General features: G+C 41.2%; 1 protein-coding gene across 4 annotated transcripts in view; it reads right to left on the bottom strand.

Annotated features, from left to right (window-relative positions):
* The window catches only part of FAM13C (family with sequence similarity 13 member C), a 147485-nt gene that overhangs the window by 77257 nt on the left and 42438 nt on the right, over nt 1–27790 (bottom strand). For all 4 annotated transcript variants that reach the window (XM_055425679.2, XM_055425678.2, XM_055425677.2 and 1 more), the window contains one exon: nt 11566–11684. In XM_055425679.2, the coding sequence (XP_055281654.2) occupies nt 11566–11684 (119 nt within the window). The remainder of the gene's footprint in view (nt 1–11565; nt 11685–27790) is intronic.

Genomic DNA, 27790 nt, shown 5'->3' on the forward strand with positions numbered 1-27790 from the left:
GTAGGCTGTATTAAAGATATTCTCTCAAATTTACCAAATTTCTATGCTGAAGGAGATCAAATATTGCACAGCCAACTCCAAAGAGAAAGAAACCAAAGGACAGAGTTCAAAATGATGTTCAAAGAGATGGCTGATAAAAAACAGAACTATAAGTTGAGAGCTGTTTGTAAACTGACTCCCCCCACCCCATGAATCTCCGTGTCCAGCCCATTGAACTCCCATAGAGATGACACGAGTGTCGGGACTGAGCCCAGGAACAAGCCCTCTGGGAGCTGGAACCTAAGCCTACCTCCCACCTTGTACCTCTCTGAAGACCAGAATCAATCACTGTTAATAAAAACAGATTCCTGGCCCCAAACTCACTGAGTCAGGATTTCCCAAGGCATGCACTGGGAATATGAAATTAACAAGCACTCCAGGGCAACCCCAACTGTGAAACATTGCCCTAAAGATTCAGGTCATCCACCTGGGAAGAGACCAGTGGCTGAAGAATGCAGGTGAGGGACTTCGGGGGGTACAGGAGTGACCCAGTGTTTCTGGATGGGCCTCCCAGGGGACACGGTCCAGAAGAAGGAAGGGCTAAATTCCTGGAAATGCTCTGAAAAACTCCAAATACAAGGCGGGACAGGCACCTCAGCTGAGTGGACTGGAATAGAGCCCAGAAATAGCCAGAAAACACACTGTTGCCTGGAGAATAATTGAGCAGTGAGACAGGCTCACAGTATTGGGCCTGGGAGAGGTAAGGAAGCTGAGTCTGAGATAGGAGTGCCAGCAGATGCAGAGGTCCCAATAATGCATGATTATTCATCATGATAAGAGGACCCAACCCCTTGGTCTGATGAGAGGGACACAAAGCTCCCTGCCTCCACCATCTCACATTTCCACTCACTCAGGACAGGATGACCAGATACCCACTCTCAGGCAGGCAGTGCTGAGCCCAAGGGGCAGAGTGGTCTTAGCAGATGCTTCCATTCCACAGACAGCTCTGCTCACTCTCACGACCCCCTCAAGCACCTGCCTAGTCTCTTTAGTTTTCTGCCCCAACTTTCAGAGGGACATTACTGTCATGTAATTGTTTTTTCCCTACGTACAACTATATCATGAACATGTGCCCATGTAAGCAAAGGCTCCAGTAAAACATGGTTTTAAGTACCAATCATGAAGATTGGTATTTCTTAAGCAGGCAGTGGTAGGCCCTCTAGGAAGCATTTAGGAAACTGGGGTCTATTTGTGATGGGCACAGAGGTTGGGCTGCCCACTGAATTCTATGAGCTGGAGCCAGTGCCCTGACATGCATCGGGCAGCCCTACACAACAAAGAATTTTTCCACCCCTGCAGGACTTATAAATGTCTTCTGGGAATGTGAGGGCCAGGAGCACTTGCCCTTTGCACAGTCTTAACTAGACAATAATGAGAGGGCCTTCCTTGGTGCTCTAGTGGTTAAGAATCCACCTTGCAACGCAAGCGACACCAGTTCGATCCCTGGATTGAGAAGATTCCACATGCTGCAGGACACCTAAACCCCTGAGCTGCAACTAGTGAAGCCGCATGCCCTAGAGCCCATGCTCTGCAACAAGAGAAGCCATCACAACTAGAAGCCCAAGTACCACAAAAATCCCACTCACCGCATCTAGAGAAAGTGCATGGGAGCAAAGACATAGCACAGCCAAAATACGTATTTAAAACAAGAGAACAATGGGGGCTAGTGGATGAAACAGAAGTATCTAGAACACACAAGTGTGGAGAGGGGATTGGGCTAAACTGTCTCAAGTGTTTCACTCAGGGCCACTATTCTGTGATTCAAACATATAAAGAAATCCAGCCATGTGACTTTCTACCTAGTTCTCTCAGGGGTATCAACTATCTATTATATTCCTATCTTCTTCCATGATCATATAATTGAAAACTTTACATTCTAATTTTGGTTTGGTTAACCGTTTCAAATCCTAAACCTAGAGAACTTTTACCCTTAAGTATAAGCCAAGGAAGGAGAAGGAAATGGCAACCCACTCCAATATTCTTGCCTAGAGAATCCTGTGGACAGAGGAGCCTGGTGGGCTGCTGTCCATAGGGTCACACAGAGTCGACTTAGCATTCATGCATGCACTGGAGAAGGAAATGGCAACCCATTCCAGCGTTCTTGCCTGGAGAATCCCAGGGACAGAGGAGCCTGGTGGGCTGCTGTCTGTGGGGTCACACAGAGTCAGACACGACTGAAGTGACTTAGCAGCAGCAGCATAAACCAAGGAAACTATAATTGATGTATATAAAAATATTTTTCAGTGATTTTTACTACAGAAGTATCTACAGATAAAAATCCTAGAAGTTACCAAAATATCAAATAATTTGGAATTAGTTAAATCAATGATGGTATATCCATAGAATAGCTATCCATAGACTAGCTAATATTTTAGAATATTTCATGATATAGAAAAATACAGAGTTAAGTGGGACAAACAAGTCACACAAAAACGGGTCTCTGAGATTTCATATATATGAAGAAACGTCATACATATTTCATATATATATATAAACTCTATCAAAAATGTTTTTATCTAGTATTGATAAAGGATAAGAGAAAAATAGAGGGGGGTGGTGGGAGCCCTATGTGTCATTATATATGATGTGTGTGTGTGTGATATTTAGCGTAAGTCCTGAAAAGGAACAATCCTGTTGATAATAAAATGACAGAAGCACTGGAGTAGCCATTGCCTCATTGGGAAGATGAAGAGTAAGAAAAACAGCTTCATTGCCATGGCCTCAGGAACACTGAATATTTAAACAGCTAGTCAACGTTTCAAATTAGATTTAAGTTTAAATGCACACTGTCTCCCATAATCATTACTGAAATTTCCCTCTTAAATCAATTCCAAGTTAGGGCAAGAAGTTTTCCAAGGTGTTGAAACATCAAGGACAAAGTTTTTTTGCTCCATCTCCTAGAAATATTATTTCAAACATAGGGCCATAAAGAGACTAAAGTCTGCAAAATAAGTTTCTTATAGAAAATCGTACATTAAAGTATTCATTATAGAAAATCAAATTTGTTCAACTTAGCCATAAATGAACTCAGCAGCCTTGTGATAATTAACCCATTACTCTATTAGTTTCTGTATAAAGACTGGCTGGTCAGAATTCTTTCCAGTCTTGTTTATTCTGTGGGGTCTGCTTTAAATAAATATTACTTCTATAACAGATTCAAACTCTACTGCATTGGGAAGGCCTTTTCACACACACATCATTCGTTTTCATGCCCACATTAAGACAAAGGCAAGAACATTAAAACGTTTACTACAATAGTAACAGAGGTTATATCTGAGTGGTATACAATTATAACAAATTTTAATTTCCTTGGAGTTTACTGTATTTTCCAATAAAACCATGTGTCACTTACTTTATTATTATTATTTTTAATGAAAAATGAGTTTCCCTTTTATCTTTATCCTAATCACTACCTCATGCAATGAGTTGACTCACTGGAAAAGACTCTGATGCTAGGAGGGATTGAGGTAGGAGGAGACGGGGACGACAGAGAATGAGATGGCTGGATGGCATCACCGACTCGATGGACATGAGTTTGAGTGAACTCCAGGAGTTAGTGATGGACAGGGAGGCCTGGCGTGCTGTGGTTCATGGGGTCGCAAAGAGTCAGACACGACTAAGCGACTGAACTGAACTGAACTGAATCATTGTCCAGCCAACTTGCTAACATTTTATCAAGTGATCAAGGACAGAATACTTCAAACAAACACACAAAAAAAAAAAAAAGAAGAAGAAGGAAAAGAGGGTTTCATTTCCAGAATAATCAAGTGTGGGCTCTTTTTCAATCAACACTAAGGATTTGGTGTGGGATTCTTCTGTGTGTGCTCTGCAGCAGGGAGGATAAATTATTTTTATCTGTGGCTGCAAGAGCTTATATTATTAAGCTAAAGTCTTTCCATGTCTAATCCTTTAAACATCCGGGGTGTTGAGAATTTTCAGGCTTGAGTCAGATGGGGCTTTAGAAAACACCTGACTGAAACTTGAATTAGGGGAGAGGGCGGTCACCTGACAGACAAGAGATAAGAACCTGCTTATCTTTTAAGCTTATGTTCTTGAAGTAGAGGTGACTTACAATGTTGTGTTAATTTCTTCTGTACAGCAAAGTGATTACGTTATATATATACATATGTTCCTTTTGCATTCTTTTCCATCAAATCATAAGATGTTGAATATAGTTTGCTGTGCTATACAGTAGGACCTTGTTGTTTATCTATCCTATATAAAAGTTTTCCTGTATACATGTCATGTGCTCAGTCTAGTCTAACTATTTGCGACTCCTCTGTCCATGGAATTTTCTAGGCAAAAATACTGATGTGGGCTGCTGGTTCCTCCTCCAGGGGATCTCCCTGGCCCAGGGATTGAAACTGCGTCTCTTGTGTCTTCTGAATTGCACATGGATTCTTTACCCACTGGGGAAATTTGGGGTATAATAGTTTACATCTGTTAACCCAAAACTGTGGAAGGAAAGCTATGACAAACCTAGACATCATATTAAAAAGCAGAGACATCACTTTGCCAACAAAGCTCCATATAGTCAAAGCTATGGTTTTTCTAGTAGTCATGTATGGATGGATGTGAGAGTTTGATCTTAAAGAAGGCTGAGAGCTAAGAATTGACACTTTCAAATTGTGGTGTCGGAGAAGACTCTTGAGAGTCCCTTGGACTGCAAGGAGGCCAAGTCAGTCAATCCTAAAGGAAATCAACCCTGAATATTCATTGGAAGGACTGATGCTCAAGCTGAAGCTCCAGAAATTGGGCCTTCTGATGAAAAGAGCTGACTCATTGGAAAAGATTCTGATGCTGGGAAAGACTGAAGGCAAAAGGGGGTGACAGAAGATGAGATGGTTAGATAACATCTCTGACTCAGTGGACATACACCTGAGTAAACTCTGGGAGACAGTGAAGGACAGAGGAGCCTGGAGTGCTACAGTCCATGAGGCTGCAAAGTCTTGGACATGTCTTAGCAAATGAACAACAACCCCAAACTCCCAATCCATCCCCTTTCACATCCCCCTTGGCAACCACAAGTCTGTATTCTATGTGAGTATGTTTCTGTTTCACAGATAAGTTCCTTTGTGTCATATTTTAGATTCCATATATAAGTGACACCATATGGTATTTACGACCCTGAATTTCTTAATTTCCATTCCACCAGCGTTCTTCTGCACCCATGGGGTGGAGGCAGGATGGGGGCTGAGGAGAACCCTCACAACACGACTGCCAGTCTATGCAGTATAAGCAAAGAAAGCTATTTTTAGAATCCATGATTACCCAACTATGTACCAGGCTCTCAAAATTCTGTCAAGACAAGTTAATTTTTTAAAATCTCTATCATATCCCTTTAAAAAATGAAAAAGAAATCCTAAAAGCACACTAACAAGAAGAGCACGCTGATAATACACAGATCTCTGCTCTAGTACAGTCCAAAAAGGCACATTTTATGTTCTTTACTATTAAAAAACTCTGGGTGCTCATTCCCTTACTCATTCTTTCTCCTTTTAGCAGAGCCCATTTAGACTCTGCCTACTTCTACAAAAAAACATTTGAACAAGAAACAAGTAGCTATTAAAACACACACAAGTTGTCTATCTCAAAAACAAAAGATGAAAGGATTTATCCCCCAAGGAAAAATTGCTGCCAACAAAACTTCCTTCTTCCATAAAGCAACAAAGCTTTTTCTTCTATCTGAAATGTTACAAAAATAGTCAAAGCCATCAAAGGCCATTATCCTTGCTAATACCCCAATCTTCAACCCCCTCTAACTGGGGACTTCCAGATGAAGAGGCTAATGAACTCCAATTCGCAAATGTAACCACCAACTTAATTAGTAGTAACACATTGCTATAGAATAGCTCCTATTAATACAGGCAAGGTCTTTAATGACATTAAAAGGCTTAATGCTGTCATAAATTTTAATACAATATTTTAAACACAAGTGAGTTTATCACTCTCAAAAGTAAATTTACTTAGCTGGGTAAGAAATCCCCAACTTCATTAGTGTTCTCCTACAACCATAAATTCCCCTTTGTCATATCTGAGCATTTACAGAATTGACACTGGCTTTAGCTATAAAAATCAATCAAACTGATGCATATTCATCAACTAACTGCTCTAAACAGACTGATGGTGCTTGTCTTGGTTCTATTGCAAGAGAAGCCAGGGCTTAAGCAAATTACAGCCTTGCTGGGTGTCAAACTAGGAAATGAGAGGGTTGTATTAAGTGATTACTAAAGCTTCATTCTTGCTCTAACTAAATGCAGTTCTGTAACTACGAGTTTTAAAAAGCTCCAGATACTAAGGAACATGCCAGAGTAGGGCAATATGCAGCCCCACTACTCAGATGCACTGAAAATCAAAATTAAAATGTAAATACATCATCTTTCAGAAGGAAGCATTACGGTATTTATCAGCCATCACCTTATTAGGGCTTAGCTCCAGGTAGCTAGAGTCCTAAGGATGAGCAGTTGCTGGGAACGAAAGGATTGAAGTAGGCATTTAAATCAATCGACCTATAAGAGCCAGGCAAAGAGCATACATAGAGATCTGAGTGGGAATTATGGGAAAACGAAGAGCTGCTCCTCAGTTCCAACTAATTATTGCCTTGCAAGAATGTACACCCTGGGTTATCCCACTTTTACATATTTCAAAAGAATGTCAAAAATCCATAAAACCTCTGATATTTAAACATTGAATCCCGAAGAATTGGTGCTTTTGAACTGTGGTGCTGGAGAAGACTCTTGAGTGTCCCTTGGAAAGCAAGGAGATCCAACAAGTCCATTCTAAAGGAAATCAACCCTGAATATTCACCAGAAGAATTGATGCTGAAGCTGAAGATCCAATACTTTGGCCACCTGATGCAACGAGCTGACTCATTGGAAAAGACCCTGATGCCGAGAAAGACTGAAAGCAGGAGGAGAAGAGGGCAGCAGAAGATAAGACGATTGGATGGTATCACCAACTCAATGGATGTGAGTTTGAGCAAACTCCAGGAGAGAGTGAAGGACAGGAAAGCCTGGCATGCTGCAGTCCGTGAGGTCACAAAGAATTGGACAGGATTTAGCAACTGAACAACACAAATGTTTTAAAACAATCTACAAGCCAATTATATCTCCACATTAGATACACTTACAGGACACCAAATTTGAGATCTCTGATGTAGGACACCATACTACTAAGGAATAAAATAGAAAGATGGAGGGACATGCTAAATAGGAGGAAGGATGCAAAGAAAGAGGACAGAATGGGCTAAGTCAATATCTGAAGCTGGCTCTGTTGAGGGAGTTCAGAAGAACAAGCAAACTTGGAGGCAGGAAGAGATTAAGACAGTGAGTCTAAACCTTTGGGGAGGCCATGGGTAGCATATGAGATTCTCATAAATGCTTTAGAGATTTTCCCTGAAAAATAAACCTAAGGCATAAGAAGAATAAAGCTGCCCACTAAGATGTCTGTATATTTGTTTCTTGTTCTCCTCCCCTTGTTACCTTACATGGCAAAAGGGATTCTGTAGAAGTGATTAAGTTAAGGAACTTGACATGGAGTGATTACAGTGAGTTATCTCAGTGGACCCAATATAATCACATGAATTCCTTAAAATCAGAACATCCTTCCAGCCCAAAGCTGTAACAGAGAACAACCTGTCCCCATACTGGATCTATTCTTTTAGTACTAAACCTTGTGCTCTGTCACCTGTGTTTAGTCATGCTTGCTCTGCACCTTGTGTAGAAGAATGCTGCCCACAGCCTGAAATATAACATGGTAGCCCACTCTCAAGGCTCTGCCCTTTAAAGGTTTAACACTTTTCCATTCACACACAGAGAAAAAAGAGAATAGCCTTTGTCCTGTTGTAGGTTTATAGGAACATTGTAATGAGACCTACATAGACAGCGGCAAGAACAAACAATTCTGGCACCAAATGGTTTGCAACAACCAACCACACCACCAAGCCTCCTAAGTACAAACCTGTGACTTACAGCAACACAAATTTATAATCTTATGGTTCTGTAAGGACAGATAGCCAACATGGGTCCCACTGGGATAAAATAAACGTGTCAGCAGGCTTGCCTTCCTTTCAGACAAGAAGCCTGAATCTTAGTTGGGTAAGACAGTTCTTTGGGATACAAGTCCACCATCCTCTCAGCCTGCTGGCTTTCTGAACAAAATCGCTATTTCTTGCCCTAACAACTCATCTCTTGATTTACTGGCCTGTTGTGAGATGAGGAGCAGGAGCTTGAATTCAGTCACAGTTAGAAGAAAACATGGAAGAATGCTCAGAGAGATGTAATGTTTCTTGTTTGGAAAATGGAAGAAGAGGCCCCTTGCCAAGCAATGTGGGAAATGGGAAGAGGCAAGGAAATGGATCAGTTCTCCCCTAGTCTCCAGAAAGAAATGTAAGCCTACTGACAATGTTTGTTTTATCCCAGTGGGATCCATGTTGGCCATCTGTCCTTATAGAACCACAAGATTATAAATTTGTGTTGTTGTAAGCCACAGGTTTGTGATTATTTGTTACAGTAGCAACAGAAAACCAATATACATAAAGACAATCAAAATTTTGCAAAACATTCACAGACCTCTTTGATGCTCGTCCATAGACATAAAGACTCCTTGCTGTTTCTCTTTGGCACATGTGAGAAGATCAATACTACCCCATGACACAGTCAGCTTCAAAACTGCACCTCCACAAGTATGGATTCATTCTCTGGACACTAACTACCCTTATAAGTCTCACTTAAATCACATGTGAACCCCTGACAACTCCTTGCAGCAGACTGATCTTTCTTCTCTTTCTCAGTGTTCGTTATGCTAAGAACATGCTCCTCCCCAACCTCCATCCCAAGAAGATGGCATTTTACACCTGCTGAGATTTAGCCTGGTTTATTCCCTCACTTTGAGCCAGACTGAGCCCTGAAGTATCTTGTTACAATATCATGTCTCTATCAAGATCTTACTGAGCATGATATGCCTGGACTGGGCCATATGCTGGCTTAAAACGGAAGAGGAAGGTTATCAGGAAACTGAGCTACCTGACTCAAAGTTGTTTTTAGCCTCAGATCTCATTTCACCAGTTCATCAAATTTCACAATCCCTGTAATATTTTGAGATGTTTTTTTAAGTTCCATTAGAATGATCCTGGGTGACATCACCATGGTTGTGACAAATAACTCTGTAGTTTAAAGTTACCATACCAATCTAAATACTAAACCTAATATGCCAGACATAACTGGCTTCACAGCTCCTGATCTGCAACTTAACATCAGATCCTGTGATTGTCAATGCTGATGCATAGACAATTCTGGAATGCTACTAGATGAGAAAGCAAAGTGGAACATGGAGGCTAGAAAGAAAAAAGAATAGAAGAACAACAAGATATTTGGGGTCCCATGGAGATCTGCTGAAGTGTAGAGGAAGACAGACCAGATCTATTTCTGCAAGAAGTAGCCACTCTGTTGGGGAGACTATCTTGACTCAACAAGGAAGGCTGCCCAGTGACCAAAGTATCTGGCTCCTTTTTCTGACATGCAGAAGAGGTCTAGGAACCTCCTAAAATGTTACACAAACTTATGTGTATGTGTGCATCTCTTTTTTTCTGAAGAAAAGTGCCACAGATCTGAGAATCCAAATGAACCGCAACTCCCCATTCCCAAGTATAAGAGGGGCTGGCCTGTATGTTTCCTCATGAGGACTTCTCTAGTTCAACACTCTTAGTTCTTACCAGTCATAAGAGAATAATCCACACCATAGAATCCTATTATATTCCTGACTTGCTCTCTAATAGCAGCAATAACACCATTTACCTTTTCCACTGTAGATGGGATATAAAGTGGTCTTAATTTTACCAAACATCTGGCATCTTTGAGAAGGTGAATTACTAACCTCATTTTCCCCATCAGCTTCTGTGGAATATTCACCCCAAAGGGCACCATGCATTCCATACAAATATGAATGTGTATTCTGTTGTTTTCATTTTGTCTGTTGTGTGTTTTGTTGTGTCTTTTTTTACAGTTTTGAAATATACATAGGAATAGAGTTGGCCTTATTATTCCTGAGAAAGGTAGTTACCAGTCTAGTTGGATAAGACAGGGTCACTGTCTAAATTGACTGTAAAACAGCCTTGCTATAATAAGGTTACCAATAGGAGGGTGATCAGAAGAGAAACGACGGGACTGAGTCTCACCCAATCCAAGGTCAGGTAAGAATAAACAGACAAGAGATGGAAACCAGCAAAGAAGGTGAGAAAAGATATCCAAGAATCCAACCAGATAACAGATCACCTTAATTTTAGGATCTCCATCAACCATCTGAGGCGCTATGATTCTAAACTTAGTATGCTGAATATTTAAAAACACCATTTCACTATATATAAAATAGATAACTGATAAGGACCTACTATAGAGCACAGGGAACTCTTCACAATTCTCTGTAATGACCTACATGAGAAAAGAATCTAAAAAGAATGGAAATAGGTATACTGATTCACTTTGCTGCAGAGCAAAAAATAACACAACATTGTAAATCAACTACAGTCTAATAAAAATTAATTTTAAAAAATGCACAATTTCATAGTACAGCCAATCTTGTGTGTTGTTGATTCATTTAGACTCTGCTGCCTTAGAAAAAATTTTGAAAGGTCATGCCAGAAGCCCAGCCCTCCCTTTCTCCTGAGAGCTATGATTACACTGTACACAAGATCCTGCAAAGACAGCTGACACAACTAGTGGTTGAATTCTTTCTTCTGTTTACTTCCAGAAGAGACTTTCCATAGACAGCTGCAAGGCCAGGCTCCCATCTGAATGCCATGTCAACCCTGCTGCACTCAGCCTTCACCATGTTCTTGCCCTGGACCCAGGAGTTGTCTTCTGCAGGTCTAGGAGTCCAGAGAGGCCAGCCCAGGGCCACTTCAGGACTAAGAGACATCGCCTGGATCAGCAAAGAAGCTGCACCTGCTCTGCTGCAATCAGACATTTGTAGGCTCAAATTCTGGTTCAGCCTTTTTCACTTGTACAATATCAGGCAACTGCCTTCATGTCTCAGCCTCAGGGTCCTTCTCCATAAAATGAGGCTAAGAGTATCCACTTTCTGGGGAAGGCTGTTGCTGCCGCTAAGTCTTATCAGGGAAGGGATGAGGGCTAAATGACAGAATATATGAGAAGCAACTGGCTTGATGCCTACACTATTATTACTAATTACCATGATCACAGAAGAAAAGCTAATCATCTCTAGAGTGGAATGAAAGAGGACAAAATGCTATCAGCATATCTCTTTCTCAGGGCAGGAAGGTCTCTACTCTTCTCTGAGCCTTAAGGCTGATAATCTTCTGACTGAAGGGAGAGAAAGTAGATTATTTATATTTCTCTTAGACTCAATGATTCTCCTTCTAGGCCCAATTAAAGAGCTTCTCTGACTTCAAGTGATGCCAACGAAAGTGAGAAAGCCTTGCCTCTTGTGTAGGGGTAGCAAGCACAGGTGCTACCATGTCTGGGAAAGGAACCCCAGGCCCACTGCAACTTCTGACAACAAAGGGCCCACCTTGGTTGAACTCGCACAGTTTCTTGGCACTTGGAGGTGGGGTTGTGTGCACTCTCCTGAGCTGGTGTTCCCGGTCTCCCTCGACACTCCGACTGGCTGGATACCACATGCTCTGTCTCCTGCAAGAGAAACAGGAAAGGGAGATGAACTGTCAGCAGCCAACAGTTCCACAGTGTTCTCTGGTGGGGGCTGGGTCACAGAGCAGGGCAGCAAGCCATAGAAAATACACACTACTGATAATTGTGGGGAAGGGGGCTGATGAGTAACTCAAAACTTAAAAAGGCTCTTTCTAACTGGCAGTGGCTGCCAGATTACAAAATAAAGAGGAGGCTTCCCTGATGGTCCAGTGGTTAAGACTCTGCACTTCCAAGGCATGGGGTGCAGGTTCAACCCTTGGTCAGGGAACTAAGATCCCACATGTAGTACAACCAAAAAAATTCCAGATACAGAATAAGGGAAAAAGTAATAATAAAAACCTAAATTGTACAAACATTAAAAATATTATAGAGTTTCCCTAGCAGCTCAGTGGTAAAGAATCCACCTGCCAATGGAGGAGACATGTGTTTGATCCCTGATCTGGTAGGATTCCACATGCCACTGAGCAACTAAGCCCATGCACCACAACAGAGCCTGTGCTCTAGAGTCCAGGAGCCGCAACTACTGAGCCCGTGTGCTGCAACCACTGAAGCCCATGCTCTGCAATAAGAGAAGCCACCACAAGAAGAAGCCTGTGCACCACTAGAGAGTAGCCCCCAATCACCGTAAATAGAGAAAAGCCCACGCAGCAACAAATACCCAGCACAGCCAAAAATAAACAAAATTATGAAAAAAATTATAGAAGAGTATTTAATGAATAAATAGATTTGAAAATATAATCTCCAGAATATTTATAGCATAGGGTCAATTTTGCCAAATCAAATATATGTATAAATGTACACACACACAAATACACATACATACAAAATTGAGACCAAGTAAACCAAAATCTTAACAATGACTAACATTAAGATGTCATTTTTTTTTCTTTTGGGTGCTCATCTACGTTCATTAAAATAATGATACATTATTCCTATAATAAGAAAGAAATTTAAGTGAATCTGAAAACTAAGGGACAAATAATTTTTATAAATTCCAAATCCTAAGTATGCTTGGTATCCCTCTCCTCCCCACTCCCTCCCTCCCTCTCTCTCACACACACACACACACACCTGTCTGTACTGCACCCAAAGAAATCACTAGATTGGCCCCATCATCCTATGATGAACTCTACTAATTAATTTAGGAAAATTAACAGAAGTCAAGTCTAGAGAGTATCATAAACATTCCCAAGTTAAAATGAATCTGTATTCAATACAAAGACACACATACCCAAAATGAAAGACCTATATACGTTCAGCAATTGAAACACTATAGTGTTTCAGCCATGCCAAACCTCTGACAAACTTTCCTGAGGATAAAATAGCCCTTCTTTACATGAAAAATGAAATACGAAAACCAAAATCAGTAAGAAATTCAGCAAATGCAGATTTTGACTGTCATCTAGTCAAAATATTCATGTGATACAGTGAAGCAGGCTCTGACTGTGCAGTATATTGTGGTGACAACACAGACCAAGTTCCTCTCTTACGGGTACAGGTTGAAGTCAGTATAAGTGCCAGTTTGTGAGGCATCTCAGAAAGCATTTTTCTAAAATACAAGAATAGTTTGGCGGGGCTATTTGCCAAGTAGTCATCACAAACTTCTAAAGCAAAACCATACGAATACTTTCCTATAAGAGGGGTAAAATGGGAAGTAGGAGCAGAGCTGAGAAGAAGACATGAATTAGAAACACCAAGATCCTTTCTTTAGTTTCAGCTTTCTAAGCATCCAGCATCAGGCAAGAAGACACACCACGTGAAAGGGTGCCATTAGTGTCTGATAGTTCCCTAGACATAGTAGCTGCTTGCAAAAACTTCTACAGCTAATTGAATACTGTTCAAGTTTCCCCAAACAATAGTTTTCAAGTGAGATAGCTCTGCTTGCATGTATGTGAGGTATGTGTCCTTAGACAAATTACATCCATTATCTGGACCTTGGTTTCCTTGTCTGTACAATGGAGATAATATTCCAAGCTCATGAGGGTATCAATACAAGATGTTCTTTTACTGCTTGCCACCTAGAGGCATACCATGGAATGGGAGCTACTCATGATGATAATTACAATCCTTTTATAAAAATTCCTCCCAAGCTCAATATTCTGTAACTAGTGTTAAGGAAATACTTGGAGACTTAGCCCAAATGAGCTCAGTGAAAGCAAACTATTTTTGTGTTGGGATGCACATTTCAGGTTTCTATACTAATAATATTATTTTAAACACTGTATTTAGAAACCACCCTACTTGGAGACCAAATGACAAGGCCCTTTTAATTCCTAAACAATTTAAAACAGAAATTTCAATTTTATTAAAATTTAACCCTTTTAAGAAACAGTAGGTTTTTATTTTTGTTTTTCCCAAAGAGAGTGTTTTATCTCATCCTTTGAACTACAGAAGCCGAAAAGGGTTTCAGGCCACATGGTGCAGGACTCCTATGGGTTTTACAAGCAAAAGAAAGAATAAATAAATGGGAATATGTCAAAACTAAAAAGCTTTTGTATGGCAAAGAAACTGATCAATAAAACCAAAAGGCAGTCTACTGAACAGGAAAATATAATTGCAAATCATGTATCTGATAAGAGGCTAATATACAAAATATACAAAGAATCCACACATCTCATAACAAAAAGAAATCTGATTAAGAAATGGGAAGAGGGCCCAAGTAGATACTTTTTATCAAGGAAGGCATACAGATGGTCAACAGACACATGGAAAGAGCTCAACATCACTAATCATCCGGGAAACGAAAATCAAAACCACAATGAGATATCATCTCACACCTATCAGAGTGTCTTTCTGATAATAACCAACAAATAATTATTGGTGAGGATATGGAGAAAAGGAAACCCTCATGCAATGCTGGTGCGAATGCAAACTGGGACAGCCATTATGGAAAACAGCATGAAGTTTTCTCAAAAATTAAAAACAGAGCTACCATATGACCCAGTGATTTCACATCTGGGTATTTATCCACAGAAAACAAAAATACTAATTGAAAAGATACAGGCACCGTTATGGGCTTTCCAGGTGGTACTAGTGGAAAACAACCCACCTGCCAATGCAGGAGATATAAGAAATGTGGGCTTGATCCCTGGGTCAGGAAGATGCTCTGGAGAAGGGGACGGCAACCCACTCCAGTATTCTTGCCTGAAGAATCCCGTGGACAGAGGAGCCTGGTGGGCCATAGTCCACAGGGTGGCAAAGAGTCAGACATGACTGAAGTTACTTAGCCTGCACACACACACACGCATGCACCCTTATGATCACTGCAGCAAAGAGCCAAGATACAAAAACAATCTGTGTCCATCAATAGAAGAACGCAAGGAAAAAGAGAATAGTATAAACACATACAGGCACATTGAATATATTACTCAGCCATAAGAAAAGAATGAAATCTTGCCATCAGCAACAATTTGGGTGAACCAAGAGGGCATTATGCTAAGTCGGAAAGAGAAAGACATAAGAAATAAGTCAGAAAGAGAAAGACAAATACCATATGATTTCACTAATATATGGAATCTAGAAAACAAAACAAATAAGCAAAACAAAACAGAAACATACATATGGATGCAGAGAATAAACTGATGTTCACCAAAGGGAAGGTGGGCAGGGCACTGTGCAATACAAGTGAAGGGGTTTTAAGAGGTATAAACTTCCAGTTATAAGTCACAGGCATGCACAACATAGAGAATACAATCAACAGTACTGCAACATTTTTGTATAGTGACAGATGGTTACTAGACATATTGTGATGATCAGTGTGTTATGCATACAAATGTTGAATTACTAAACTGCACACCTGAAAATAATACAACATTGAATGTCATCTATAGCGAAAGTGAAAAGTGAGTTGCTCAGGCGTGTCTGACTCTTTGCAACTCCATGGAGCCCTACCAGGGTCCTCCACCCATGGGATTTTCCAGGCAAGAGTACTGGAGTGGGTGCCATTTCCTTCTCCAGGGGATCTTCCTGACTCAGGGATCAAACCCAGGTCTCCCACATTGCAGGCAGACACTTTAGTGTCTGAGCCACCAGGATGGGAAAAGCGATCATCTGCTACATATCAAAGATGCTGATAGTTAAAAGGGTTATATAAAAGTGAATGAGACATCTTTGCCCCCAAAGAACTACAGAATCTGTTTTTGACAAAGACTAAAGCACGAGATGGCAGACACTAACTTGCCTACTTTTGTGTTAATGTATTTGTCAAATGGGGAGGTACAAACTGACCAATGGGAATGAGGCAACTAGAAGCCAAGATCTTCTCCTCCAGGTTAATCTTCCCACCATCTAGTTAGGCAGTCTGGATGGGCATCTGTAAGAGGAGTCATCCTACATCTTCTCCTGCTCCCAACCACCCTCTTCTACCCTTTGACTTCACCTCCTGCAAGTCCCAAGCCCAGCCTCAGTAAAGGCATTTCTGGGTTTTCTGCACTATGCAGGAACAAACTGTCTAAGTTCTGAGACATTTCATGAGAAAGATATTACATAATAAAACATTATTTTGGTTATATTCTGACCCATGAGCAGAGGCTAGGATAGTATACAAAATGACAAGAGAAAAAACTTATCTATTAATTAGGTTGAGAGGCTCAAAACCCCAGATGAACTGTTTACAATAGCCAGGACATGGAAGCTACCTAGATGTCCATCGGCAGACGAATGGGTAAGAAAGCTGTGGTACATATACACAATGGAATATTACTCAGTCATTAAAAAGAATGCATTTGAATCAGTTATAATGAGATGGATGAAACTGGAGCCTATTATACAGGGTGAAGTAAGTCAGAAAGAAAAATGCCAATACAGTATACTAACACATATATATGGAATTTAGGAAGATGGCAACGATGACCCCATATGCGAGACAGTAAAAGAGACACAGATGTATAGAACAGTCTTTTGGACTCTGTGAGAGAGGGCAAGGGTGGGATGATTTGGGAGAGTGGCATTGAAACATGTATACTATCATATGTGAAATGAATCACCAGTTGAGGTTCGATGCACAATACAGGATGCTCGGGACTGGTGCACTGGGATGACCCAGAGGGATGATATGGGGAGGGAGGTGGGAGGGGGGCTCAAGATGGGGAACACATGGGCGGATTCACATCAATGTATGGCAAAACCAATACAATATTGTAAAGTCATAAGCCTCTAATTAAAATTTAAAAATAAATAAATAAAATTGGAACCTGCAGACCCACATGAAAGAAAAAAAAAAGACCAGAAGCCATCAAAATCCTAGAAAAAATATATATATGGTAAGCTCCTTGACATCACTCTTAAGGATATATTTTTGGATCTGACTCCAAAGACAACTGCAATAAAAGCAAAAATAATCAAATGACAAACTAAAAAGCTTCTGCACAGCAAAGGAAACTGACAAAATAAGGAGCAAGCTACTGAATGAGAGGGAATATTTGCAAATCATAAATATAACAAGGGACTAATATCCAAAATAAAAAGAACTCATATAACTCAAAAACAACAACAAAAAAAATTCCAAACAATCCAATTTAAAAACAACAGGGATCTGAAAAGACATCACCCCAAGGAAGACATATGATGGCCAAAAAACACATGAAAAGATGTTCATCATCACTAATCTCAGGGAAATGCAAATCAAAACCATAATGAAATATTTCACACCTATCAGAACAGTTATTATAAAAGAGACAATAAATAACATGTGTTGGCAAGGACGTGGAAAAAAGGGAACGAATCATTGTGTCCTACTGGTGGGAATGTAAACTGGTGCAGCCACTATGGAAACAGTATGGAGGTTACTCAAAACACTAAAGACAGAAATATTTAATGATCCAGCAATTCTACTCCTGGGTATTTATTCTGAGGGAAAAAAAAATACTAATTTGAAAAGATGTACATACCCCACTGTACAGAGCAGCATTACTTACTCTAGCCAAGATTGGAAGCAACCTAAGGATCCATTGACAGATGAATGGATAAAGATGTAGTATGTGTGTGTACACACACACACACACACACACACACACACACAGGAATACTGTTCACTATAAGCAAGAATGAAATCTTGCTATTGACAACAACATGGATGGACCTTGAGGATATTATGCTAAGTCAGATGAATCAGGCAAAGACGAATACTGTGTGAAAGTCAAAGTCGCTCAGTTGTGTCCAGCTCTTTGCAACCCCATGGACTATACAGTCCATGGAATTCTCCAGGCCAGAATACTGGAGTGGGCAGCCTTTCCCTTCTCCAAGGGATCTTCCCAACCCAGGGATCAAACCCAGGTCTCCCACATTGCAGGTGGATTCTTTACCAGCTGAGCCACAAGGGAAGCCTAATAATACCGGAATGGGTAGCCTATCCCTTCTCCAGAGGATCTTCTTGACCCAGGAATCGAACCAGGGTCTGCTGCATAAAATCATCGAATACTGTATGATTTTACTTTATATGTGGAATCTAAAAGTGAATGAACAAACAAAACACATAGACACAAAGAACAGATCAATGGTTATCCGAGGGGAAAGGGGTTGGAGGTGGGCAAAAATGGTGAAGTTGTATGATGATGGGTGGAAAACTAGACTTACTTACAATCACTTTTGTAGTATATGCCAAAATCTAATTGTTATGTTATACTCTGAGACTAGTGTGTTATGTACCAAATTTACCTCAATAGAAAAAAGATCTATTTATAGTGCAGGAGGCCTTGATGGTTTTTAGTAGTCTGAGTTGTGCCTACTTAGATTTTGATGTGCTGTTGGTCAAGTCTCTGAATTTCTTTTCTTATTGCCCCAAGTTCACCTGTGGTTTATGCTATTAAGGCTTATCTGGGAGTTTTGTGAGTCCCCTAATGGCTGCCATCTTCCTTCATTTAGATTGAGGAGTATCTATTATTTTCCCTTGAAGTAATCCTCTCTAATTCAAGCAGATTTACCTGCTTCTAGCTGCCTGTGCACACAGTTCCTGAAACCTTAAGTCTCACCCTGAAAACCCAGAGTCTCTCAAAACTCAATTTTCTACCTGCAAGAAATAGGTCAAATGAACTCAAAGAGCTCAGAATGCAAAAGAAGCAGAGTTCCACTGGAAGCAGAGTGGCCTAAGGGCCAGCAAACCAAGAGGGCTCTGGTGGAACCTTCATCTGCATCTAGAAGCTGTTCCTGCAATCTTCAGCACCTGTCTTCAGATCCCATCTTGTCACCATTATTCAATGACAAAACTAAAATAACTCAGTAACAAGTGTGCTGTCTTTTATCTAAGGGGATACAGCCTCTGAATTGGGAGAGTAAAGGGCCTCATGAGCAGTGGAACACTCTTTCCAAAGGATTCTGGGCAAGCAAGAGTTTTATAGAGTGTTTGAAATGGCAATGGGGAGGGGAGAGTATGATGGGTTAGGAGGACAGGAATTCCTTTTAAGATTGGTGGGTCATATTTTCAAGGGTAAGATAAAAGTAAAGCTGAGTTAGAGGATTGTGATTGGTTTGTGCTGTTTCCTTGACAACTGTTTGCTGTAAGTGTAGGCTGACTCAGGTTTAGATTTGTGAAGAGGTTGGGTGTCTTGAATGCCTCCAATATATGGGTCCCATTAGATAAAGTAACATTATCACTGTAGACCCAAGACATATCGAGTGAAAATCAGCATGAACACAGTTACATTCAACAGGTGTAAGGTCAAGAGAGCAAACGAGAGTATCAGAGAGAGTCACCAGGCATTTGGGTCCACAGCGGTGTTCATTTTTGCTCCTCTGCAGCATGTGGATAAAGAACACGGAACTCCAAAGTGAGAGAGATTCACAAAGATCAGAAGGTCCTCCTTTAATGAGCTTAAAACTGGCTGGATTAACCAGCTGCAAGAGAGGCACCCTTGGGTGTCCCGCAGGCCCCAAATCCAAGCGTCTCACCCCAGAGAGCTCCATGCCTACTCCTGTCCCACTGAGGAGTCAGGCCTTGTACAAGCCCCCAACTCACTCAAACCAACTGCAACATGTCACCGAGTCTACAGAAGACCTCAAACAGGACGAAGCTCGGAGGAAAGCAGAGGGCACACTCTGGACCTCATCACTCTGCTTTGTTCCCTAGCAGCGATCTCAAACTGCCGCACCTAGGCCCTAAAAACTGCTTACATGACCTCTGAACCAGCCTGACCCCTCAAGGCATTCGAAGCTTCTGACTTGACCATTAAAACTCCTAGGATTCAGGAAGAGGCCACCTCTTCAGCACTACGGACTTCCTGGGTTTCTGATTCCAGCTGATCCTTGAACAATGCAGGAGTTAGGGGTGCCTGAGTCAGTCAAAAACCTGCATATTCTCATCTCTGCCTCAAAAACCAACCAGTGACTCACTTGCAAGCGAGAGGCTGAAACCAACTGGATAGAAACAGGACTTGAGCCCTTCTTCTTTTGATTCCACAAGCTGTGATCTCTAGTCAACACAAACATTTCCCCACACTTAGTTCATTTAAAGATCTGTAAAATGAAAATACAGGCACCATAATTTTTTAAACAAATCTGCAAATAAGTGGCCTCCCATAGTTCCAACCCGTGTTAACCAAGGGTCACCTAACATTCACTTTTCACTCCAATATGTGGCTTCTATCAGGTGCCACGTTCTGTGTTCCCCCTAATTCTTGAGCTCAGGGAGCTCACAGTCTGGTGGTGGCCATGGTGCTGCTGGTGGCCACACACAGGCTACTGCAGTATAGTATGATCGTAGGAGCAAAGCTACACTAGGATAAAGGTATGTGTGAGATGCTCTGGGAACAGGCAGAAAGGACACCAGACCCAGTTCATGGGAGAAGCATCACTGAAGTGGTCTAAGAATGAAGCAGAGATGGGGAGACAAAGCACCAAGGCAAACAGGAGTCAGTGAGGGACCGGCATGTTTGAGGAACTCAGGGCCATTGGCTATGCTTGGGTTGGAGTGAAATATAAGTGGGGAGGTGACCAACAAGGTGAGCAGGGCACAGGAGGAGGCAGATCATATGAGCCCTACGAGAGTTCAGACTTTATTCTGAAGTCAATGGTAAGTCACTGAAAATTTTAAGTAAGACCCATTTAGATCTGCACTGGAGAAAAACCACCTGGGGCCTGTCAGGCAAGTGAATTAGAAGGCAAGGAGAGACAGTGAAAGAAAGGAGGACAGCTGGGTAACCAGGGTACCCCAAGTAAGACATGATTGTCACTTGGCATTACAGAGGTGGCAGTCAGAATGAAGCGGAGAAGGCACTGGCAGCCACTCCAGTGCTCTTGCCTGGAGAATCCCATGGATGGAGGAGCCTGGTGGCTTGCAGTCCGTGGGGTCGCTAGGGGTTGGACACGACTGAGCGACTTCACTTTCACTTTTCACTTTCACACATTGGAGAAGGAAATGGCAACCCACTCCAGTGTTCTTCCCTGGAGAATCCCAGGGACGGGGGAGCCTGGTGGGCTGCCGTCTATGGGGTCACACAGAGTCGGACACGACTGAAGTGACTTAGTAGTAGTAGTAGTAGTCAGAATGAAGAAAGGCTGATTGGTTTAAAAGATATTAAACAGGTGACTGACAGGATGTAGGTAAATGAGAAAGAGAAGGGACTGAAAATGATGTTAAATTTCTAGCTTGGAAAAATGGGATGACTAATACTGCTGCTCCCTGAGATGGAGGCAGGGAGAGAAAGAATGTTATGGAAGAGTTGAGTGTCCTGCCTGGGTGGCAAGGTGGCACCTGGGTGGCAATGATCAATATATGGGCTGGGGTCCTAGAGGCACATCAGGGCCAGAAATATATATTTGGAAATAAGCATGAAGGTGACTAAAACTACAAGTGGTACAATCCCATTCAATATGTGAAGGGAGAGAAGAAAAACCTGGAAGAGAACCTTGAGAAACACCAGCATTTATGGGAATGATGATATATCATTAAATTAAAAATTAGGCTGCAAAACAGTATATACAATAAGAGCCCATGGGAAGAACTGCCCTAAGTGGTCTCAGGGTTAGCACTCTGCACTTTCACTGCTGAGGGCACAGGTTTAATCTCTGGTCAGGAAACTAACCAAACTGATCACATGATCACCAAACTGACAAAACGTAGTCCACTGGAAAAGGGAATGGCAAACCACTTCAGTATTCTTGCCTTGAGAACCCCATGAACAGTATGAAAAGGAAAAAAGATAGGACACTGAAAGATGAACTCTCCAGGTCAGCAGGTGCCCAATATGCTACTGGAGATCAGTGGAGAAATAACTCCAGAAAGAATAGAGAGACAGAGACAAAGCAAAAACAACACCCAGTTGTGGATGTGACTGGTGATGGAAGCAAGGTCCGATGCTGTAAAGAGCAATATTACATAGGAACCTGGAATGTTAGGTCCATGGATCAAGGCAAATTAGAAGTGGTCAAACAGGAGATGGCAAGAGTGAACATCAACATTTTAGGAATCAGTGAATCAAAATGGACTGAAATGGGTGAATTTAACTCAGTTCAGTTCAGTTCAGTTCAGTCGCTCAGTCGTGTCCGACTCTCCGTGACCCCATGAATCACAGCACGCCAGGCCTCCCTGTCCATCACCAACTCCCGGAGTTCACTCAAACTCATGTCCACAGAGTCGGTGATGCCATCCAGCCATCTCATTCTCTGTCGTCCCCTTCTCCTCCCGCCCCCAATCCCTTCCAGAGTCAGAGTCTTTTCCAGTGAGTCAACTCATCGCATGAGGTGGCCAAAGTATTGGAGTTTCAGCTTTAGCATCAGTCCCTCCAATGAACACCCAGGATTGATCTCCTTTAGAATGGACTGGTTGGATCTCCTTGCAGTATAAGGGACTCTTAAGAGTCTTCTCCAACACCACAGTTCAAAAGCATCGATTCTTCGGTGATCAGCCTTCTTCACAGTCCAACTCTCACATCCATACATGACCATGGGAAAAACCATTGCCTTGACTAGACGGACCTTGGTTGGCTCAGATGACCATTATATCTACTACTGTGGGCAAGAATCCCTTAGAAGAAATGGAGTAACCATCATAATCAACAAAATTATCCAAAATGCAGTACTTGCATGCAGTCTCAAAAACGATAGAATTATCTCTGTTCATTCCAAAGGCAAACCATTCAATATCATAGCAATTCAAGTCTATGCCCTGACAAGTAATGCTGAAAAAGCTGAAGTTGAACAAACATGGAACAACAGACTGGTTCCAAATAGGAAAAGGAGTATGTCAAGGTTGTATATTGTCAAACTGCTTATTTAACTTATATGCAGAGTACATCATGAGGAACACTGGGCTGGAAGAAGCACAAGCTGGAATCAAGACTGCCAGGAGAAATATCAATAACCTCAGATATGCTGATTTACCACCCTTATGGCAGAAAGTGAAGAGGAACTCAAAAGCCTCTTGATGAAAGTGAAAGAGGAGAGTGAAAAGGTTGGCTTGAAGCTCAACATTCAGAAAACAAAGATCATGGCATCCAGTCCCATCACTTCATGTAAAATAGATGGAGAAACAGTGGAAACAGTGTCAGACTTTATTTTTCCGGGCTCCAAAATCACTGCGGATGTTGATTGCAGCCAGGAAATTAAAAGATGCTTACTCTTTGGAAGGAAAGTTGTGACCAACCTAGATAGCATATTAAAAAGCAGAGACATTACTTTGCCAACATAGGTCTGTCTAGTCAAGGCTATGGTTTTTCCCATGGTCATGTATGGATGTGAGAGTTGGGCTGTGAAGAAAGCTGATCACCGAAGAATTGATGCTTTTGAACTGTGGTGTTGGAGAAGACTCTTGAGAGTCCCTTGGACTGCAAGGAGATCCAACGAGTCCACTCTAAAGGAGATCAATCCTGGGTGTTCATAGGAAGGACTGATGCTAAAGCTGAAACTCCAATACTTTGGCCACCTCATGCGATGAGTTGACTCACTGGAAAAGACTCTGACTCTGGAAGGGATTGGGGGCGGGAGGAGAAGGGGACGACAGAGAATGAGATGGCTGGATGGCATCACCGACTCGATGGACATGAGTTTGAGTGAACTCCGAGAGTTGGTGATGGACAGGGAGGCCTGGCATGCTGTGATTCATGGGGTTGCAAAGAGTCGGACACGACTGAGCGACTGAACTGAACTGAACTAAACTGAACTGAACACCCAAAAAAGATGCCCTTTTCATTATAGGGGACTGGAATACAAAGGTAGGAAGTCAAGAGATACCTGGACCAAGAGGCAAATTTGGCCTTGGAGTACAAAATGAAACAGGACAAAGGATAGAGACCACGCTGGTCATAGAAAATGCCCTATTCCATCAATACAAGAGAACACCATACACATGGACATCACCAGATGGTCAACACAAAAATCAGATTGATTATATTCCTTGCAGCCAAAGATGGAGAAGCTCTATACAGTCAGCAAAAACAAGACCAGGAGCTGACTGTTGCTCAGATCATGAACTCCTTATTGCCAAATTCAGACTTGAATTGAAGAAAGCAGAGAAAACCACTAGACCATTCAGGTATGACCTAAATCAAATCCCTTATAATTATACAGTGGAAGTGACAGACCGATTCAAAGGATTAGATCATATAGACAGAGTGTCTGAAGAACTACGGACGGAGGTTTGTGACATTGTACAGTAGGCAGTGATCAAGACCATCCCTAAGGAAAAGAAATGCAAAAATACAAAATGGTTGTCTGAGGAAGCTTACAAATAGCTGAGAAAAGACGAGAAGCTAACACATGTACTCCAGTGTTTATCGCAGCACTGTTTATAATAGCCAGGACATGGAAGTAACCTAGATGTCCATCTGCAGATGAATGGATAAGAAAGCTTTGGTACATATACACAATGGAGTATTACTCAGCAATTAAAAAGAATACATTTGATTCAGTTCTAATGAGGTGGATGAAACTGGAGCCTATTATACAGAGTGAAGTAAGCCAGAAAGAAAAACACCAATACAGTATATTAATGCATATATATGGAATTTACAAAGATGATAACGATAACCCTGTATATGAGACAGCAAAAGAGACAGAGATGTATAGAACACTCTTTTGGACTCTGTGGGAGAGGGCGAGGGTGGGATGATTTGGGAGAATGGTATTGAAACATGTATATTATCATATGTGAAACGAATCGCCAGTCCATGTTCGATGCATGATACAGGATGCTTGGGATGATGCATGATACAGGATGCTGGTGTACTGGGATGAACCAGAGGGATGGGATGGGGAGGGAGGGGGGGGTTCAAGATGGGGAACAAATGTACACCCGGGGCAGATTCATGTCAATGTATGGCAAAACCAATAAAATATTGTAAAGTAATTAGCCTCCAATTAAATAAATTTTAAAAAATAAAATAATTACTATTAAAAAAAAGAAGAGAAGCTAAAGGCAAAGGAGAAAAGGAAAGATATACCCATTTGAATGTGGAGTTACAAAGAATAGCAACAAGAGATAAGAAAGCCTATGATGTATACCAAGAAATAGAGGAAAACAACAGAAAGGGAAAAACTAGAGATCTCTTCAAGAACATTAAAGATACCAAGGGAACATTTCATGCAAAGATGGACACAATAAAGAACAGAAATGGTATGGAACTAACAGAAGCAGAATATAATAAGAAGAGTTGGCAAGAATACACAGAAGAACTATACAAAAAGATCTCCGTGACTCAGATAACCACGATGGTATGATCACTCATCTACAGCCAGGCATCCTGGAATGTGAAGTCAAGTGGGCCTTAGGAAGCATCATTAGGAACAAAGCTAGTGGAGGTGATGGAATCCCACTTTAGCTAGTTCAAATCCTACAAGATGATGCTGTTAAAGTGTTTCACTCAATATGCCGGAAAATTTGGAAAACTCAGCAGTGGCCACAGGAATGGAAAAGGTCAGTTTTCATTCCATTCCAAAGAAATGCAATTCCAAAGAATGTTTAAACCACTGCACAATTGCATTCATTTCACATGCTAGCAAAGTAATGCTCAAAATTCTCCAAGCCAGGCTTCAACAGTATGTGAACTGAGAACTTCCAGATGTTCAAGCTGGATTTAGAAAAGGCAGAGGAACCAGAGATCAAATTGCCAATATCCGCTGGATCATCAAAAAATCAAGACAGTTCCAGAAAAACATCTACTTCTGCTTTATTGATTACGCAAAAGCCTTTGACTGTGTGGATAACAGTAAATCGCGGAAAACTCTTAAAAAAATGGGAGTACCAGACCACCTGACCCGCCTCTTGAGAAATAACGCATGCAGGTCAAGAAGCAACAGTTAGAACTGTACATGGAACAACAGACTGGTTCCAAATCAGGAAAAGAGTACTTTTAGGCTGTATATTGTCACCCCTGCTTATTTAACTTATGTGCAGAGTACATCATGCGATATGCCAGACTGTATGAAGCTCAAGCTGGAATCAAGATGGCCAGGAGAAATATGAATAACCTCAGAGACGCCAATGATATTTCCCGTATGGCAGAAAGCGAAGAGGAAATAAAGAGCCTCTTGATGAAAGTGAAAGAGGAGAGTGAAAAAGTTGTCTTAAAACTCAACATTCAGAAAACGAAGATCATGGCATTTGGTCCCAACACTTCATGGCAAATAGATGGGGAAACAATGGAAACAGTGAGAGACTTTCTTTTCTTGGGCTCCAAAATCACTGCAGATGGTGACTGCAGCAATGAAATTAAAAGACTCTTGCTCCTTGGAAGAATAGTTTATGACCAACCTAGATAGCATATTAAAAAAACAGAGACATTATTTTACTAACAAAGGTCCATCTAGTCAAAGTTATGGTTTTTCCAGTAGTCATGTACGGATGTCAGAGTTGGACTATAAAGAAAGCTGAGTGCTGAACAATTGATGCTTTTGAACTGTGGTGTTGGAGAAGACTCTTGAGAGTCCCTTGGACTGCAAGGAGATCCAACCAGTCAATCCTGAAGGAAATCAGTCCTGAATATTCACTGGAAGGACTGATGCTGAAGCTGAAACTCCAATACTTTTGCCACGTGATGTGAAGAACTGACTCATTGGAAAAGACCCTGATCCTGGAAAAGATTGAAGGCAGGAGGAAAAGGGGACATTAGAGGACGAGATGGTTGGATGGCACCACTGACTCAATGGACATGAGTCTGAGCAACCTTCAGGAGTTGGTGATGGACAGGGAAGCCTGCCCACGGGGTTGCAGATTCGGACATGACTAACCAACTGAACTGAACTGACTGATTGACAGTGAACTAAGATTTCACAGGTACCACCAAAACAAAGAAACAAAAAACCGTAAGAGCCCATAGAAAAGGTGGAGGAGAATTCAAATATGTGTGTATATATTTATTTTTGTAATATTGGACATGTTAATATATACTCTATTTTTTGAATTGTTTAATGAGTAAATATTGTTTCAATAATTTAAAATAAGAATGTTTCATTTTACAACTTTTTAAGAGACAGGCAGATGGGAAGGAAACTGCCAAGAAGATCAAGTAAGAGAAATGTGAAGAAAATGCAGAGAGAAGGAGGCTTATCATCTAAATCCGCTTTTGCCTTATTTTTCTGTAATGGTCCATGATTTTAACCCTGTGAGTAAAATCAGGGTAAGGCAATAAAAGAAACATAAATATTATTAACAGTGCACTTAATCATATGACTTTTGTCTGAAAATGTTATAGTGTTCTTTAAAATAGATGCCACTGTTTCTTACAGTCTAGGTATGTTAAATTTTAATAGAGACATACAATTTCCACCAGCAAGGTATCAAAAATCATGACTAAACAGGGCAACAGGAGCAGTGAGACAGCACCTGTAAATATGGCGACACAGCATAAGCCTTCTTACTAGAACCTGGTCATACTCACAAGGCAGAGATATGAAAGAAAGGCATGATGGTGCCTTCATCGAGTCTACACTCTCTTCACTGCCCCACTGCCTCTCTAGCCTATGACAGAAACTAGTGCCTCGTGCTGACTTTAAAAGATGACTATCACTTTAAGAATCAGAAGTTCTAATTGTTGAGATTTTAATATAAATTAAATATTGATGCATATTTTAAATCATCTCCCTTTGAGTTAAGCTATAAACTCCTTTAAATGCCTCTTTCTTATTATAGAAAATTTCCTTCCCAGGAAAAATCCTTTTGT

The sequence above is a fragment of the Moschus berezovskii genome, chromosome 12 (genome assembly GCF_049115385.1).
Source record: "Moschus berezovskii isolate FMDL1 chromosome 12, NW_MosBer_1.0, whole genome shotgun sequence".
Classification (NCBI taxonomy): Eukaryota; Metazoa; Chordata; class Mammalia; order Artiodactyla; family Moschidae; genus Moschus; species Moschus berezovskii.